At 46.2% G+C, this 20,644-nt stretch overlaps 1 protein-coding gene across 2 annotated transcripts; it reads left to right on the top strand.

Annotated features, from left to right (window-relative positions):
- Positions 1-14,137: 14,137 nt before the first annotated feature.
- On the top strand, positions 14,138-20,625 carry LOC139756330 (toll-like receptor Tollo). Of its 2 annotated transcripts, none has more exons than XM_071675688.1 (2): positions 14,138-14,156; positions 14,710-20,625. In XM_071675688.1, exon 2 carries the CDS (start codon positions 15,297-15,299, stop codon positions 19,491-19,493), a length of 4,197 nt encoding a protein of 1,398 aa, XP_071531789.1. In that variant the 5' UTR covers positions 14,138-14,156; positions 14,710-15,296; the 3' UTR covers positions 19,494-20,625. The 2 variants fall into 2 exon arrangements, with proteins under 2 accessions (XP_071531789.1, XP_071531780.1); XM_071675679.1 differs by having other exon boundaries at positions 14,144-14,303.
- The last annotated feature ends 19 nt before the right edge of the window (positions 20,626-20,644 follow it).

Here is a 20,644-nt window from a genome sequence, read left to right as displayed (position 1 = left end):
GACATTCTAGTCATGCAAGGACCCAGCCGACATTCTAGTCATGCAAGGACCTAGCTGTCACCTTCCAGTCATACAAGGACCCAGCCGACATTCTAGTCATGCAAGGACCTAGCTGTCACCTTCCAGTCATACAAGGACCCAGCCGACATTCTAGTCATGCAAGGACCCAGCCGACATTCTAGTCATGCAAGGACCCAGCCGACATTCTAGTCATGCAAGGACCCACTGTCACCTTCCAGCATGCAAGGACCCAGCTGTCACTTCCAGTCATGCAAGGACCCAGCTGTCACCTTCCAGTCATGCAAGGACCCAAACCGTCACCTTCCAGCCATGCAAGGACCCAGCTGTCACCTTCAGTCATGCAAGGACCTAGCTGTCACCTTCCAGTCATGCAAGGACCTAGCTGTCACCTTCCAGTCATGCAAGGACCCACTCGTCACCTTCCAGTCATACAAGGATCCAGCTGACACTTCCAGTCATGCAAGGACCCAGCCGTCACCTTCCAGTCATGCAAAGACCAACCCGTCACTTTCCAGTCATACAAGGACCCAGCCGACACCCCTTCCAGTCATGCAAAGACCAACCCGTCACCTTCCAGTCATGCAAAGACCAACCCGTCACTTTCCAGTCATACAAGGACCCAGCCGACACCTTCCAGTCATGCAAGGACCCAGCCGACATTCTAGTCATGCAAGGACCCAGCTGTCACCTTCCAGTCATGCAAGGACCCAGCTGTCACCTTCCAGTCATGCAAAGACCAACCCGTCACTTTCCAGTCATACAAGGACCCAGCCGACACCTTCCAGTCATGCAAGGACCCAGCCGACATTCTAGTCATGCAAGGACCCAGCCGACATTCTAGTCATGCAAGGACCAGCTGTCACCTTCAGTCATGCAAGGACCTAGCTGTCACCTTCCAGTCATACAAGGACCCAGCCGACATTCTAGTCATGCAAGGACCCAGCCGACATTCTAGTCATGCAAGGACCTAGCTGTCACCTTCCAGTCATGCAAGGACCCAGCCGTCACCTTCCAGTCATGCAAAGACCAACCCGTCACTTTCCAGTCATACATGGCCCCAGCCGACATTCTAGTCATGCAAGGACCTAGCTGTCACCTTCCAGTTCATGCAAGGACCCAGCGTCACCTTCCAGTCATACAAGGACCCAGCCGACATTCTAGTCATGCAAGGACCAGCTGTCACCTTCAGTCATGCAAGGACCAGCTGTCACCTTCAGTCATGCAAGGACCAGCTGTCACCTTCAGTCATGCAAGGACCCACTCGTCACCTTCCAGTCATGCAAAGACCAACCCGTCACTTTCCAGTCATACAAGGACCCAGCCGACACCTTTCAGTCATGCAAGGACCCACCCGACACTTTCCAGTTATACAAGGACCCAGCTGTCACCTTCCAGTCATGCAAAGACCCACCCGTCACCTTCCAGCCATGCAAGGACCCAGCTGTCACCTTCCAGTCATGCAAGGACCCAGCTGTCACCTTCCAGTCATGCAAGAGCCCAGCTGTCACCTTCCAGTCAAGCAAAGACCCACTCGTCACCTTCCATTCATGCAAGGACCCAGCTGTCACCTTCCAGTCATGCAAGAGCCCAGCTGTCACCTTTCAGCCATGCAAGGACCCTACTGTCACCTTCCAGCCATGCAAGGACCAAACCGTCACCTTCCAGCCATGCAAGGACCAAACCGTCACCTTCCAGCCATGCAAGGACCCTACCGTCACCTTCCAGCCATGCAAGGACCAAGCCGTCACCTTCCAGTCATGCAAGGACCCAGCTGTCACCTTCCAGTCATGCAAGGACCCAGCTGTCACCTTCCAGTCATGCAAGGACCCAGTTGTCACCTTCCAGTCATGCAAGGACCCAGCCGTCACCTTCCAGTCATGCAAGGACCCAGCTGTCACCTTCCAGTCATGCAAGGACCCAGCTGTCACCTTCCAGTCATGCAAGGACCCAGCCGTCACCTTCCAGTCATGCAAGGACCCAGCTGTCACCTTCCAGCCATGCAAGGACGCAGCTGTCACCTTCCAGCCATGCAAGGACCCAGCCGTCACCTTCCAGTCATGCAAGGACCCAGCTGTCACCTTCCAGTCATGCAAGGACCCAGCTGTCACCTTCCAGCCATGCAAGGACCCAGCCGTCACCTTCCAGTCATGCAAGGACCCAGCTGTCACCTTCCAGCCATGCAAGGACCCAGCCATCCATGGGAAGGCCCGCACCACAGCCTCCGTGGACCCAGCGAAGCGGAAAGGAGGCAGAGAGTGTAAGATTGGCCGAGGTATTGAAAGGCGCGCAAGAGACGTGTGCTGGTGGGTCACCTCCGGACCCGCCAACAATGGACTCTCCAGAAGAAATTTGCCGCGCCAGAAGTTGCTTTTCCCCGCGTAGTCTTGTCGTCTTGAAGTTTATGGTGGCTTACTTTTTTTTTTTTTTTACGACCACGACCTCTTGAAGGAAACCTGCGTCTCTTATACGAGTAAATGATGTTTTGTTGAATACGTAAAGTTGTGAGGATCGCTGCTCAATTGTTCTTAGACAGAATTGAATTCTTTTAAACTGGAAAGCATTTTGATATATAACCCTCAAGGCTTAAAAACTCGATTTCCTTTGCTCATGTAGCAAGGAATTTTCTATGACGCTCATCCAGATCCTCTTTTCCCTCGTTATAAAGTAATTCATGTGTCCCACGATAAACATGATCCTCCCCACGAAAGCGTGGAATAGAAATAATCCTGACTAAATATGGTCAGCTTTCTTATGGACGTGTTAGAGCGGCGTTGTGTGTCTGTCCGCAGGTGATTATGTACAGGGTTTATCGCCTTATCAGGGATGGTATGTGTTTACACTACCTTACCGTCGGTTGTGCGAACGTCCGTGTGAGGAAATGAAGAAAGCAAAATTATGTTTATCGTGAACGATGATACGAATGATAATGAAGACGGTGGCAGGTTCTAATGATGCCCATTATGAACATTATAGTAACATTGACACAGATGAGAGTGAGAGTCCCCATAGCCACGTTCATGATGACATGACGGTCTGGAACCAGTCCTATGATAATGGTAAGCAATGTAAGTATGGTTCTGGCAATAATGGTGACCATGATAAGGACGATGACGATAAACGTAAGAAATTACAGGAGTCACTTTTTCTTCTTCTTCTGGAGCAGACGTAACCGAAAGCTCCGGCCGGGGGAAGTGTGAGGCCCCAGCCAGTGATTGGGGTCAACCAGTGTCAACTCCGTCAAGAAAGACGGACACTACGACTCCATGCGACTTGCGCAGAGCCACACAAACCCTCACTCGTAGGCTAACACAACTGACGGGATGTCAGTCTCCCGTCATTGTGCTGACAAGAACAACTTCGTAACCATCACCTGCGCCACAATATTCTCATGTCCGTTGAGTGCCTATAATGTCTTGCTTACGCCATGATATGTAGTGTGGCCTGCAACCATAACACCCTTAATGCTATTTAGGATTCGAATTCATTCGTGTGTTTTAGAAATCGTTTGGGACAAGTAACTGATACGTTCCTCTGTCGACCAACAGTGTCAACAAGAACAGCTTTAAGACGATCTATTCTTTTTTTTTTTTATGTTAACCGAGACGGCATGGGCCACTGACAGTCTTAATCCAGGCCATCTCATTAACAACCCCTAAGGGTGGATGAACATCTGGGTTGACTATGGACCAACTGCCGCATCCAGGATTCGAACTTATGGACTCGACCCTGGGCGGCCCGTGAATGCGTCACGGTCACGAACGCTAACCGTTACACCACGAATGCCTTTTCCTGGTGTTGTCTGATCCTTTAAAGCATTTCCTAACTGACTTTCTTCGGACAATAAGCTTGCGTGTTCTGTCATAGATACTGTGTCTCCCTTAAGCGTTCAGCGTGTTCCCAGATCCGGTTCAGGTGAGGCTGTGAGACATATCACTGTAGGTCGTGTGATACGAACGTCACCTGTGAGGCTTTCGAGATGAGGAGCTTACCTGGGGTATCACATGAACCTTTAGGCTTCCGGAGTGGTAATATATCTCGGAGATGATGTCACTTAGGCGTGAAGAGGGAGTCACAGTTTTGCTTAAACCATCCTAACAGGTACACATCCTGCGAGCTGTGTGTGTGTGTGTGTGTGTGTGTGTGTGTGCTGACATATTAGCAGGGTGTGGAGAGGTGACCCCTGTGTTCACTCGGCCGCTGTGGAATGGACGTCAACTTATTCCTCCCTCGATCTTCTGACGAGGGACAGCCCCTTGATGAGTCGTGCCACGGTGTCATTACTCATTATTAGTTCCAGCCGAGGAGGGGGAGAGCCTCTCTCTCTCTCTCTCTCTCTCTCTCTCTCTCTCTCTCTCTCTCTCTCTCTCTCTCATGATAAAGTCTCGTCGTAGGGACTCGCAGGGAGGTGCTTCTTGTTCTCTCACTGTACGTTAAAAGTAATCCTCTAACTCTGGTTCAGTTCCTCATGCGACGGCTACAATACTCATCCTGGCAATAGTTGTGGGACGAGGGTGGCAGGCGTCAGCAGGTGCGATGCCAGCTCCTGCTTAAAGAGGTAAGACAGGACAAGCTTGCGGCTCGGAGAGTCAAAACATACACATAGTACTTTGTCCGCGAACCAATGGCTATATATCCCAACAGAAGAGTCGGAAAATTGGCAAAAGGAAAGAAGAATTAAAGCCCATGAATAAGAGGAGAGGTTACCCATCATATATGAGTGAATGCTAAAGGCTAGAGGTTAATCCAAAGGTCCCAAGAGTTCGGTTAAACACCGCTCGAAAACGGAGAGAAAATACCTGGAACGTAGTGTTCTTCGGCGAGCTACCAAATCATACTTATCGTCACAGTTACCTTAGTTACGATCTTGGGCGTTGGACAATGTCATCTCCTAAGTCTCTCTCTGACCCACACATGACTGCACCTGACTTCTGTATCAAATGCTTATCGAGTCCTTCCTTCCACCGTGAAACATCCTCAGCACTTTGTATTTTCCCGGGTTTTACCTCAGCAACCAAGTGTGTGTGTGTGTGTGTGTGTGTGTGTGTGTGTGTGTGTGTGTGTGTGTGTGTGTGTGTGTATGCTTCCAATGAAGCAACTATATTCTAGACTATAATTCCTAAGAAAAATATAGCATTTTTTCCCCTCTGCCAAGATACATATCACCTTAACAGCTACCACAAAACACCGCTGTGTATCTGAGTATCTTAAGACTTAGAAACCTTAGAAGTACCTTTCCTGATGGGGAAACTAACCACATAGTAACCACGAGGGAAACGAGTTTGTGTTTTTTTTATATGTAAGCTGAGACGGCACGGGCAACTGAGGACCTAACCAAGGCCATCCCATTAACGCTATATATATATATATATATATATATATATATATATATATATATATATATATATATATATATATATATATATATATATATTATATATGTATATATATATAGTGGTTCCAACAATGTTGTATGGTTGCGAGGCGTGGGCTATGGATAGAGTTGTGCGCAGGAGGATGGATGTGCTGGAAATGAGATGTTTGAGGACAATGTGTGGTGTGAGGTGGTTTGATCGAGTAAGTAACGTAAGGGTAAGAGAGATGTGTGGAAATAAAAAGAGCGTGGTTGAGAGAGCAGAAGAGGGTGTTTTGAAATGGTTTGGGCACATGGAGAGAATGAGTGAGGAAAGATTGACCAAGAGGATATATGTGTCGGAGGTGGAGGGAACGAGGAGTGGGAGACCAAATTGGAGGTGGAAAGATGGAGTGAAAAAGATTTGTGTGATCGGGGCCTGAACATGCAGGAGGGTGAAAGGAGGGCAAGGAATAGAGTGAATTGGATCGATGTGGTATACCGGGGTTGACGTGCTGTCAGTGGATTGAATCAGGGCATGTGAAGCGTCTGGGTTAAACCATGGAAAGCTGTGTAGGTATGTATATTTGCGTGTGTGGACGTGTATGTATATACATGTGTATGGGGGTGGGTTGGGCCATTTCTTTCGTGTTTCCTTGCGCTACCTCGCAAACGCGGGAGACAGCAACAAAACAAAAAAAAAAAAAAAAAAAAAAAAATTTATACATATATATATATATATATATATATATATATATATTACGAATAAAGTGCATATGAACGCGCACCTTCATAGAACATACAAACCTCCAACAACCAGGATCGAACCCGGGACCCCTGTGCAAGAGGCAGGCATGCTAACCGCTAGGCTATGGGACTGTATAATAGGAAACACCTATTCGAAATACTTAGTACTCGAATACCCTTCGTCTCACAATGGTGCGCAACGGGGTCTATACCGGTTATTTCCGAACAGACGCACAAAGCCAGCTGATAGCGTTTTACCGAACCTAACTGTACAACCGGAGGTATATGAATACGAATAAAGTGCATATGAATATATATATATATATATATATATATATATATATATATATATATATATATATATATATATATATATATATATATATTTGCCCGTGATCAAGATATTCCTATGAGTCCACAGGGAAATTATCATGTTTCATTTTCCCCGTGGACTCATAGGAATATATATATATATATATATATATATATATATATATATATATATATATATATATATATATATATATATATATATATATATATATATATATCCTAGGTTGAGCAAGGTGCTCATCTTATCGACCAACCCCGATGTCTTGACTGTGGACCGAACCTATGTGCTCGACTCTGGGCGGCCCGTGAATGCGTCGCGGTTAGGAACGCTAACCGATAAAATACTCAAGTATATATATATATTTTTTTGATTTTCCAAAAGAAGGAACAGAGAAGGGGGCCAGGTGAGGATATTCCCTCTAAGGCCCAGTCCTCTGTTCTTATCGCTACCTCGCTAATGCGGGAAATGGCGAATAGTATGAAAGAAGAAGATATATATATATATATATATATATATATATATATATATATATATATATATATATATATATATGCCCTCACCTAAATAATCCACACATATACTCTCTATTATGACAAAAGAGAACCAGGAAATCCTTGCTTTGTCTAGCGTGACTGAACAAACATAAAAAATACATAAATCATCTGGTCACATCTAACCTGATCAAGTCACATCTAACCTGATCAACTGCAGAAAAAAAAAATATATCCTCTAACACGGCTGAATATCACAGGGAAATCCATGACAGAATCGTTAAAAAAGAAATGAACGATGTTTAATGATACTTCACAGGACAAGATTACCGTATCACCGTCACCGAAGAAATATGAAAAACTGCTGAATTGTGTCAATACTGCGTCAGTAATTTCAGGGGAAAATCACATACTGAGTCTCCACACTCGTTGAAAAATATTGTTCCACTGGAACAGTGATAGAAAATATTGTTCCACTGGAGCAGTATTAGAAAATATTGTTGCACTGGAGCAGTATTAGAAAACATTGTTCCACTGGAACACTAATAGAAAATATTGTTCCACTGGAACACTAATAGAAAATATTGTTCCACTGGAACACTAATAGAAAATATTGTTCCACTGGAACAAGAATAGGAAATATTGTTCCACTGGAGCAGTGATAGAAAACATTGTTCGACTGGAGAAGTAATAAGAAATATTGTTCCAGTGGAGATGTAACAGAAAATATTGTTCCACTGGAGAAGTGATAGGAATTAGTGTTCCACTGGAGCAGGAACAGAAAATATTATTCTACTACAGAAGTAACCGAAAATTCTTTTCCATCTAGTGGAGCACCGACACCATGATCCACTGAAGTAGGAAGAGAAATCCTTGTTCCACTGAACCAGTCAAACGAAAACTCATCAATTATCTTTCAAGAGTTTCGCCAGACATTAACGAATACATCAAAACGGACGGAGACACTCGTTAATGGCAGTGGATCACCGGCATTAAAGATGATAATTTACAGCTCTCAAACTGACGCTAGAAAATGATATCTTAAAGTACGTCGAGTCTGGAGGAATCGCTCATTGTGTATTGCATGAGACCACGCTGAACAGACCACGTCCAGAAGATTACGTTCAGCAGACACGTACAGAAGACCATGTCTAGCAGACCACGTCCAGATGATCATATTCAGCAGACCACGTCCAGATGATCATATTCAGCAGACCACGTCCAGATGATCATATTCAGCAGACCACAGCAGACCACGTCCAGCGGACCTCATGTGTCGAATGAGACCAACCTCGGCAGACCATGTCCAGCAAACTCACTTCAGCGAAACGTAATTAACAAAACGCCTCCCACCGACAAATCTCATTAGCGCCAGCATCCAATTATCTTCTTCGCGACTCCCGCCCTTAAACACAGCATAGATTATATACTTCTGGGCCAGAGAGGAGAGGACGAATGACTTAATTACTGAACGCCACACGAGTTGAATACAGAATTCCATCCTGGTCTGGCGGCAGCAATGAATCTCCATGGGCTGTAGGACCTTTCTACTGTGTCCCATTTTTTTTCTTTCTCGGGTGAATATTAATTATTGATTTTCTCCAACGAACAATAATTCAAACAGTGGATATCAAGTGATGGATATTTGGACCCGTCAGACGACAGTTGTAATCAACGATAATCAAGTCAAAACATACAAGGACCTTAATCACCTTGGGTTTAATGAGGCAAGAGCACCCAATAATTTGAGGGATATGACTTTACCAAAGTCGAAGTAATAAGAATGGTAATTACGTTCCACAACGTCATCATAACGAGGACCATTTCACTGTCTCCTCCTCCTCCTCCTCCTCCTTTTGGAGTCATCCTATACACTCTGATCATCTTGTTTTCACCGTGTGAGACCCTGAACAGCAATCTCGACATACCATGAGTTCTTTCAACGGTAATAAGCTGAATATTTACCCTTTCTGGTGTGCTCAGGAACGCGACCAAAGGCAGGGCCTGGCGTGTGGACCCTGCGGTAAAATGCGGCAGTCCCTTTGTACCTCCGTGTAAACAAAAGACTCTGCGACTGTTACAGCTCCGCTGACGAAGGTATATGGGGGTGACGCCTCCTAAAAACTGACTCGTTTCAAAGCCAGCTCGTGCATCTAAGCATTAGCCACCAACCAGGCGGAGATTTTCAACAACACTGTTGGTCATGGGGGACGAGCTAAGTCTCCGATCACGTTAGCAATGTTCACCGGGTGTTGCTTTAACGAGCGGGGTCGTCATTAAACAAACGGTTACACGTTAACACGCTCGAGGATAGGAGCTGCGTTGCTTGGCTAGGCTTCGATAGTTGGTGCACTTTCTGCCCTTGTTCAAATGCCAGCTTTACAATCTGTACATTTCACTCATGCGTAACGATATATATATATATATATATATATATATATATATATATATATATATATATATATATATATATATATATATATATATATATATATATATTCCTATGAGTCCACGGGGAAAATGAAACACGAAAAGTTCTCAAGTGCACTTTCGTGTAATAATCATATCATCAGGGGAGACACAAGAGAGAAATATAACAGTCAGTTGATATACATCGAAGAGACGAAGCTAGGACGCCATTTGGTAAACATGTGATTGTCCAATATATATATATATCTTTTTTTTTTTAAACTATTCGCCATTTCCCACATTAGCGAGGTAGCGCTAAGAACAGAGGACTGGGCCTTTTTTGGAATATCCTCACCTGGCCCCCCTCTGTTCCTTCTTTTGGAAAATTTAAAAAAAAAAAAAAACGAGAGGGGAGGAATTCCAGCCCCCCGCTCCCTCCCCTTTTAGTCGCCTTCTACGACACGCAGGGAATACGTGGGAAGTATTCTTAATCCCCTATCTCCAAGGATAATATATATATATATATATATATATATATATATATATATATATATATATATATATATATATATATATATATATATATATATATATTTCACAGGTCCGATATTTCTCGTGTGAACGAAGTACCTTGCAGAACAGATGATTGAGTCTCAGATGACAGAAGAGCCTCATTTTGATTCTGTCACCTTTTCCTCCTTTTGAAAAGTAATACAGGAGGAAAAGATTTCCGCTCCTCCCACCCACAACTCCCCAACCCCACTCTTCTCCTCCCCTGGACCGTCTCCAGCAAACATTACTCACTCTTTGCATATCCTCCGAGTCTTCCGCAAACACTGCTGAGCTTCGTCTAATACGTCTATGCCATAAAACCCTTCACGTCTCACCTTGCATCCGAACTTACTCTGCGACCACTGATCTATCCAGGTTTTCTGAGTGAGGAAGAGGATACATACAGTCGTATGCTACTACACGTCTCGTTTGTACGACTAGTTAAGAAGAAGAAGAAAAAAAAACATATTATAGTCTGTCGCATAAAACGACACGAGATGTAAAGTGAATCGTCGAATTTAATGTCGTTGAGGCTGATCCGACCGACGGGGAGGGTGGATTAGTCTGCCGACGGGGAAGGAAAGGATAGGCCTCCTCCCTGCCCGTGGTGGATGATGACGTAGTCGCAGTTCCCGAAGGAGTGAGGGAAGAGCGTGCTCTTTTTAAGAGGCTTTGTCTCTCCATTTTCATTTCTCAATGCTGATTCCTTGGGGGGGAGAGAGAGAGAGAGAGAGAGAGAGAGAGAGAGAGAGAGAGAGAGAGAGAGAGAGAGAGAGAGAGAGAGAACTATTCCAGCGACAGTCCACAGCTTTTTGTTTCCATTGGGTCTCATGATTTTGCGTTGTAGATTTACGGTAAAGTATCCAGTGTCCTTCCAGCTTGCTTCTTTTTTTTTTGTTTTGTCACTTCGTTCCCCACTTTGTAAGTGATCCACAGCTACTGTATATATCATACTAGATACTTACACACAAAGACTACCTTATATAAAAGCGTGTCATTGTTCTTAAACAAAAGTGAACGCTAAACGATAACTAATCTATCGTTTCATTATGTCATTATGCACACACACACACACACACACACACATATATATATATATATATATATATATATATATATATATATATATATATATATATATATATATACCAGGCTCAGACAAATATCCATTTATCGAGTAGCCCTAGACGAGGATGAACATCTGGGTTGGTTCATAAACATACCATACCATGAGATCCAACTATTAACAAACCTCAGTCTCTGTGACAGGCATTCTATTGTCTATATTATTCATGGAATAGAGACAGTAACAAGTAAACAACTGGAGAGCCTCCATGATGCCCACTGCAGGTGCTCTGGGTGCTCATCCTTGAGGCACAGTCTTCTGCCTCTCCTCTTACTTGGAATAAGAGAGATACGTTTAAGTGACTTGGAGTAGCGTTGAAACATCTTTATACGGAAACGAAATCATTTCAGTCCAGTGGCTATTATGGACTGCTATCTCCATTGCTCTCAGAGCTCCTGCCTATCTCACTCACTGTCTTTTCCGTAATGCCAGGATCCAGTTGACTGAAATAGACGCCAGGTTAAAGTGTCGTATCACATTGCGTTGGGAATCTAGGAGTTATATCGGGCTGGGAAACACTGGTTTAGATCCCTCTCTAAATACAGCGTGTGGGGGGGGAAATTTTTTTGAAAGGCATGTATCTAAAGTTAGTACATTAAGGTGGATAGTGTCAGGTTAGTCTCTCTCTCTCTCTCTCTCTCTCTCTCTCTCTCTCTCTCTCTCTCTCTCTCTCTCTCTCCTATCTTCCCAGCCATCACACCCTTCCCTCTCTCTCTCTCTCTCTCTCTCTCTCTCTCTCTCTCTCTCTCTCTCTCTCTCTCTCTCTCCTATCTTCCCAGCCATCACACCCTTCCCCCCCCCTCTCTCTCTCTCTCTCTCTCTCTCTCTCTCTCTCTCTCTCTCTCTCTCTCTCTCTCTCTCTCTCTCTCCAGTAAACACTACTCCCCGAGATGAACCATTACCCAATACATAGTAACGCGCCCCCCACTCCCTCTTGGAAAAAAAAGTCCCATCCCCAACCTGTACAACATCCTCCCCTCTCCCTACCAGACACCACTACCCAATAAACCACCCCCTCCCCAAATATACAGTATGGCAACGCCGAAGTACCATCTCTCAGCTAAATTCCGCCAAGTGTAACATGAGAATACACCTCCATGACGAACCTTAAATCTACGTGCCTGATGAGAGGTAATACACAAGACTCACGCTAATGACAAAACCATATCCCAAGGTTGTAAATAAAGACGCATTTCATCATATAATATGATTATGAAGAGTCTGTAACGGAAGTTGATATTCAAGGAGTTTCATAATGATTCGGTAACTAAGATTAAAAGAAAATCTCATAGGAATCATAGAAAAAGCTTTTTACACTGCGATGAAAAATATCTGCAGGGAAAATAGACGTATGGAAATACGATAAACGAGGGAGGTAAACATGAAGTAGGAAGAGGGAAAGTTGCAAAAGAGAGGATAGAGGGAATAACTAAAAGAAAAGAGTAGAATATCTGGAGACTGGGAGAGAAAGGAGAGGGAGTGAGGAGTATCAGGGAACGGCAAAAGGAAAATAATCTTAACAGAGGAAGAGATAGGAATATCTAAAGAAGAGGGAGGTGTGTCCAGACCAGGGAGACAGAGGTGTCTGAAGGATGAGCAGATCCAATACGGATATTAATCCTAAAAATGATGAAACTATTACTGTGATTCTCATATTACATACTACTACTACTACTAATACTACTACTACAACTACTACAAATAATGATAATAACTATAGTAATAACAATGATAATAATAATGATAATAATAATAATAATAATAATAATAATAATAATAATAATCATAATAATAATAATAATAATAATAATAATAATGATAATAATGAGAAAAATGACAATTACAACAATTATAATACTGATGATAATAATGATAATAATAATAATAATAATAATAATAATAATAATAATAATAATAAAAGTATTCAACAGCAGCATCGAAATGATAATGGTCACATCAATGATTCTTTTGTTCCATCAGTATGATAAATAAGTATGTTTACATTCCACACACATCTGATACAGTACACTTGTATTCTTGTATGTTCGTTCCTGATACAAAGTTGGGGTTGGACAGATTTGCTAAAAAAACAAAAGTAATAAAAAGTAATGTGTACATTACCTTCGATTTAAGTTAATTTTACTGTGAGTCTTTTCTTGGAACTGACAGTTTACCAACTCTGAGAAACGTTAAATCCACATGATCCTCAACTTTTATGAAAATTTGACTGTTACGTATAAACCAATTTCATCGGTTGCAAGGTAATGCGGTCTGTTTCCACCTCATCTAGATTTGCGCTTGTATTTTTGGGGGGAGGAGGTCAGACATTATTCTGTGAGTTCCCTTGCTCTCCATTTCAGAAACAGGTCCCATAAGTCATACAGATTCAAGAGTAACGCGACATAAGTGGCAGGTACTTCCGCACCTAACCTAGCATTATGCTGCTAGGAAATCTTACTCTCTACTATAATTTAAAAAGAGAAAATAATAATGGAAAGAACTTACCATGAGTTATAACAGAACCCAAATGTTCGCTAACATCGTAAAAAAAAAGGAAAGAAAAAAGAGCTCGGAGGATTTTCGATGGCATCTGTTTCAACGTTATGACAGTCCTTCATGAAAGTTGCCGGTTACAAAAATAAGTATACTAATCATAAGTCTACATGAACCGAGTCCAGCCAGCAGGAGGGAAACGTCCTACTAACCTTTACATTCAGAGGAGCCTCTCACTGTACCTTACCACACTGATGTACAGAGGTTGTAAATTGAGCATGGCTGATTCAGGCTGGCTACCAACCTCAGCATTATGTTAGTTTTTTTGTGTGCCTCTCGCTGGCGGGAGGGTAACTGTAATTGTTACTCTGGAATATGGTTGACTGGTCATCAGAAAGCCAGTATGTACATATATATTCATCCAAATGGAAGTAGGTTCAGGATATCTAATAAGGATCGTGTTGTCATAGTATCTCAGCTGGAATGACACTGTATCATCAAAGTCGATCCTGAGAAGGTAGGGAGACAAAACGTTGAGATCAATGTGCTGTCTCGCGACATCTGGCAGTGGTCAATAAATACACGGAGAGCTCCACAGCGGAGTCAGTGAGTGTTTAACAGTGGAGGAGCAAGGTTAGAAGAGTACTTTTCTCCCACACCCACGGCTGTGGTGTTTAAGGGACCGGGACGTTTAACTAAAGCATCTCGACTGAAAACAGCAACTTTTCTGTCTCTAAGTAAAATTAGAATTATGAGAGATTGCCTGTGTTTATATTCAAGGTAAACTTTGCTGACAAGTATGGTTAAGGAAAGAAAAACTAACGTTACAGCCAATCATGGAAGAAGAGTCGCATATGAAATCGGATCATGAAAGTACGGTCTCCTCAACTGTAGGTCGCCCGGATTCTGTGTAGACAAGATGTAGATATTTTACAAATAAATTGTGTACAAGAACGATAATTATATGGTTTCCAGGGGAGGCAAGTAGTTCATACATTTATTCTATCAATATTGATATAGTGTTCTCCTTGGAAAAAATATCGTAAATATTAGCCTTTGATCACATACAGAAAATTCCAAGGGGATTTGAGCATTTGATTTTCGAAAATTATTCTGTAGTAAAAGGGTGATCGTTCTCCTGTGAAGCTAAAGAGGTAATAAACCTTTTTTTTTTTTTTCCCCACAGTAGATAGAATAGGTGCTCGCTCCTTGACCTATACATGAGGTTGCCCATAGAACACTGTAAGTACTGTCTGTGAAGAACTGACTAGTAGTGAAGTGTGTGTTCGTGTGAGGGAACAAGACTTGCAAGGAGTAATATTAATTTGCATGGTGGTGCTGTTGCCTTGCCAACAGTAGTAGGAAGAACAGTATTAACTGCAGTGATTCAACCATCTCCAATCTCTCGAGATAACAGAGAAATCAGAACAAAAGTGATATTAGGAAGAGCAACAGAAGCAGGGCTGCGAGTGGCTGAGCAGCGGCCGTTACGGCAGTAGAGTGAGCAGGTGTGTGGGAGCGGATCCAGCTGCCTCGCGGGCCAGACTGCTGCTGCTGCTTTTGCCGCTGCCCGTTACAGCTCTGCCAAACATCGATCACGACTCAGCAGCACACGCGCCCCTTGCTTCTGCCGCCACGTGTTCCACACACCTGCGCCCCCACGTGTGTGTGTAGTACATGTAGTAAGGCAGTGAGGGCAGGTAGGGCTGGCAGGCAGACATGTACAGCTGATGAGGGAGCCTGCACAGCTGCCAACCCTACACATCTACAAGAATGACGTCCGCAACACCCTCCGCCGCTACGTTAGTATGTACCAACATACTGCTGGTGCTTTTGGTGTTGGTGGGTGGGGTGGGCGGTCGTCCACCCGAGTGTGAGTGGAAGCTGGAGAACGCCGGTGTAACAGCTGGAGACAGCGAGCAGGTCCGCACCAGCTGCCACGTGCGGACGCTGAGCAGGGCACTGCTGACGAAGGGCAGCGGTAACAATTCGCTGTCAGCACTGGCCCACTCCACCCACGTCACGGTGCTCACGCTGCACTGCGCCAGGCAGGTGGTCTTTGAGTCGGAGGTCACAGCAGGGATGTTCTCCGTCTTCCCCAGGCTGGAGGAACTCCAGATCCTGGGTTGTAAGGTGACAGAGCTCCCCCCACATGCCCTGTCGGGCCTCCAGCACCTGCGACGGTTCACGCTACGGGCACATCACCAGGACTGGCCTGGGGCATCCTTAGCGATCCACTCCAACGCTCTAATTGACCTGGATCGTCTAGAGGCCCTCGACCTAGCCCACAATTCCCTGTGGTCCCTTTCGCCCACCATGTTGTGCTACCTGCCGTCGCTCATCACCCTCAACCTGACACACAACCGCCTGCACCACCTGCCAGACTTGGGGTTGGGTGCCCGACAGCCACTTGAGGAAGAGAGCCATCTGCTCCAAGAATGCTCGATGCCGCTGCAACACCTCGACCTCTCCCATAATCAAGTGACTGAGGTGCCCGAGCGAGCCTTCGACAGCATCAAAGATCTCAGGACTCTCTCTCTCAGACACAACCGTCTCGGGCATCTCTCTGACTGGGCCTTTGATGGTTTAAACGAACTCACGCGTTTAGACCTTTCCCACAACCGACTGGTGGCCGTACCACGGTCTGCATTAACCAGCCTGGGGCAACTGAGGGAGCTATGCTTAGCAAACAATTCTTTGGGTGTCCTACCTCCAGCAGCCTTCAGTAGTTTAGGCCAGCTGCTGACACTAGACTTGAGCCACAACCAACTGGACTTAGGACCTAGTAATGAGGAACCTTTCAACGGCCTTATTCGTCTGGTGGTTTTGGACGTGTCGCACAACCTTCTGGTACACCTGGGCCCAGATACCTTCAAGAACCTTTATTCCCTCCAGGTACTGCGTCTTGCACATAATCAGTTAAGTCACCTCTCCGACGCCTCTTTCTCTGGCCTGGCTAACTTGCACACATTAGAGTTGACGCATAACCAGCTGACGACGCTCACCGGTCGAGCTCTTCAAGGCCTTGCTGTCTTAACCCACCTCTCCCTCGACCACAATCAGCTAGAAGCTGTGCATAAAGCAGCCTTTAACAACTGCACGTCCTTACACTATTTAAGTCTCGCCCATAACGAGCTACCTGTACTGCCAGAGGCAGTGGAGCGAGCTCAACTCTTGAGAACACTTGACGTGAGCCATAATCAGATCTCTAACCTTGAGGAAGGTGCCTTACAAGGCCTCACACATCTTCAGGAGCTCAGGTTGGCCCACAACGTCTTGACCAACGTGACAAGAGGATCACTGGCCAAAGTTCCGTCCCTCACCTACCTTGACCTCTCTCACAACTCCGTCACAGATGTTGAGTATGGAACTTTAGAGGCCACGCCAAAACTAATAGGTCTCAACCTCCACCACAACAATCTGGGGGACATTAATGGCCTCGTTACCTATGTGCAGAACCTCACTTGGTTCAACGTTTCACATAACAGCATCAGCTGGTTCGACTACGCCCTCATCCCTAAAAACCTAGAGTGGATAGATCTGAGCCACAACCAACTAAACAAACTAGAAAACTACTACGGGATTCAGAAAACTCTCGGACTTCGGGTGCTTTACGCTGCTCACAATAACATCTCAAACATCAACGCAGCAGTTGTTCCAGACGGTATAGAGAAGCTTCACCTCCAGCACAACGCTATCTCATATGTGGCCTCCAACACCTTCCTCGATAAAACCAGCATCTCTCTTATTGACCTGCGGCACAACAGTCTAACTATTCTGGAGGAGGCTGCCTTGAAGATGTCCCTGCGACACTCCCCGCCACCCCTCTTGCTGCTCTCCCATAACCCTCTTCAGTGTGACTGTACTGCAGACTGGCTCTTGCGCGCTGCTGGGGCGGGTCTAGGAGGTTCTATGGGTGGGGGATCCATCCTACCACACCTGGGAGATGTAGGAGCCGTCCATTGCCGCTTACCGGGACTGTGGCACGAAGCTGTGGTGCCCTTGATAACCGTACAACCACAACAGTTTCTCTGTACGTACCGCCGCCACTGCTTCACGCTGTGCCACTGTTGTGACTTCGACGCGTGTGACTGTGAGCAGACTTGCCCCACGAACTGTACCTGCTACCACGACCACACGTGGACACACAACGTTGTAGATTGTGGTGGTGGCTGGTCCCGTATGCCCTCTGGGGTGCCAATGGACGTCACGGAGGCTTTCATGGACGGTAATACCATGGGCCCTCTAACTTCCCATGCCCTCATTGGAAGAAAGAACCTGAGGGTTCTTCACCTCAACCACTCTGAGATCACCGCTATCCAGAACCGCACCTTCAATGGGCTCAAGAACTTGCAGGTATTGCGACTCGACCACAACCAGCTGGAGGCTTTACATGGTTACGAGTTCGTGGATCTGCGTGACCTCCGCGAACTATACCTCCAAAACAACTACCTCAAACACCTGAGCAACATCTCCTTCTCTCCCCTACGAGCGATAGAACTACTGCGACTGGACAACAACTTCCTGACGACCTTCCCCGTGTGGAACCTCGCACTTAACCCCTTCCTGCTTGAAGTCAGCCTCTACCACAACCCCTGGAGCTGTGAGTGTAGTTACTTAACAAACCTCAGAGCCTGGTTAGAGGCAAACCGCATCAAAGCTACCAATGCCAGTCTCATACGTTGCCAGCACAACATCACCGGCAATATGGGACCTCCAGTCCTCTCTGACACGCCTGTAAGATGTGACCACTACGTTGCCACGACCAGAATCAATAGCCTCATTATTCATGACTACGTAATGCTGCTGCTCATCACAGCGGCGCTGCTGCTCCTGCTGCTGGCTGCCGCTATCATGGTAGTGGCTTACCGCCGTCGCCTGAAATTTTGGGCAGTCAGCCGCTATGGCAAGCGTTTCTTTGAAAAATCTTCTGCTTATGTTGAAGAGCGAGAAAAGCTCTTCGACGCGTTCGTCACCCACAGTGCCAAAGACTCAGCGTGGGTGTGTGGACTGATGGCTCCCGAACTGGAGGCGTCCGGCTACCGGCTGTGTGTGGTTCACCGGGACTGCACGGCTCCCTCAGCCCCTGTGTCTAGCCAAGCTATCGCTGAGAGCATCGCCTGCAGTCGTCGCGTGGTGCTGGTAATATCCAGAGGCCTTGTGGACGCCGAGTGGTGCCGCTACGACTTCAAGAGTGCCCACGTCGATGCTCTACGGGGGCTGCGACGCAAGAACATCCTCGTCGTCATGCTGGAAGACGTGCCAAGATCAGAACTTGACCCTGAACTGGCCGCCATCACTCGTACAGCTGGCACTAACCTACACCCACGTGACCCACGGTTCTGGGAGAAGCTACGGCGAGCGATGCCCTCAGTGCGATCCCGCTTGCGTTCAAACCTTCCCGGTACGCTTAGCGGAAAGGCAGCGAGCCGACCGCTTGTAACTGCCGAGGATCAGAATGGTCCTCCTTGGCCTTTACCCGAAACTAAAACCCCAGGCCACACCTCCAAAAAATCACTCATAGTGAACCCATATTGGGAGACGGCTGTGGGCAACAACTTGTCCGAGGCACCCTGGGCATCGAGAGGTGGGCCAGCTCTCGGGGCGCCACCCTGGATGCACAGTCCGACCAAACCTCCGTCCCCAGCTCCTATTGATGAGGCAAGAGAGGAATTGTCACCTCACGATTCCTCCGATGCCCCGGACCACACATACATGACCGTAAGCGAGTGTGGCGAGGTAGGACCCCCAACAGTCCCGGCCAATACCCTTCCCCTGTTAGCCGGGCCGAACTCCCTGGCCGACAATAGCTCGTCGCTAGGTGGTAGAGGCACGGGAGGAGGCGGTGCGAGGCCCTCCGCTCCGCCCATGTTCCGTCGCGATGCCCCTGACTACCTCACCCGCAGCTGGATCTTCCATCAGACGCCCAGCGAGCAGCCTCCTTCCCCAGGACAGACCTACTTCGTCTAAGGCTTGGTCACCGACCCACCGATTCACAAATGCACTCTTCGTCCCAGCCTCCTGAGTGCTATCCACAACCCTCCCCGCTCACCAACTGAGCTTAAGCTGCACATATCGTCAGTATTGTTTCCCAGCAGCGAACATAGCCCGCCTTGCCCACGCCAAACATTGCTTCTGATCTTCTGTTATATCCATTCCCTAGACCCCTGTTGTTACAAGAGTCCCTCGTGTTCCCCAACTTAGATTAACCTGACTCAACCATGACCCCTTCCTCTTACTCACAACATCTGTCCACTTCTCCAAGTCCTCAACACCTCACGCGAGGGACTGGCCCGCACACATTCCGCCCACACCCAGAGTCTACTACGCCCACAGCCGCCCCCCAATGTCGCCTCCCGTCTGTTCTGTCGACACTAGGAGCGACGATGGAGCACACAGCTGTGATGTCGAGCAAGAGTCGACCCATCAGTGCTTTCTAAAACATACTGGACACTGCTTCAGCCAGTGAACAGACCAGAGTTCTCTCAGTCGTTGTGGAAGATTCACAATCATGTAGACAAAGGCAAAGAAATAGAGAGAAAAAATGTAACTATGTACTTGAAGCAGTGTATGAGCTTGGGGTTAAAGGTGTCAAGTGGTGATATATAACTTTCGCGCCGCATGCAGTGCCATAGAGTGGGTCGATGTTGTTGCCATGCTCGGACTCCGGCACACGTGAGCAGCCTGGCAGCACTGAAGCCAAAGTGCGACGATGTCTTAGTGTGTGAGTGATGTATAAAGTGCCGAGGAGACGCGCATTTAGGACAAACCCGTAAGATTTTCTCTCTCCTTCGTTTCGACTGGTCGAGGTGATTAAGTTGTACCTTGAATCTGATCGTTAGACAAGGGAATGTCGTCAGATGATGTGCTTCTCTGGCAAGACTTTCTCCGACTCCCGTGGGTGGGAGAAACCTCCTCACCCCTAGGCCTACACTGGGGCGTGTGGACTGTGCCACGCAAGGAAGAGAAAACTGAGGAACTCTTGCTATGTATATTTCATTGGATCTTCCACAATTTTTTTTACTCATCATATACATTGTGAATTTCAATTGAATTAGAATAATACTGGCTCTGAAGAACTAATACATTTATTGCATTATTTACAACTAGATATAAAATTC

Source organism: Panulirus ornatus, chromosome 2 (genome assembly GCF_036320965.1).
Source record: "Panulirus ornatus isolate Po-2019 chromosome 2, ASM3632096v1, whole genome shotgun sequence".
Lineage (NCBI taxonomy): Eukaryota > Metazoa > Arthropoda > Malacostraca > Decapoda > Palinuridae > Panulirus > Panulirus ornatus.
Note: the sequence above shows the minus strand (reverse complement) of the source record. Positions and strands in the feature narration are given on the sequence as shown.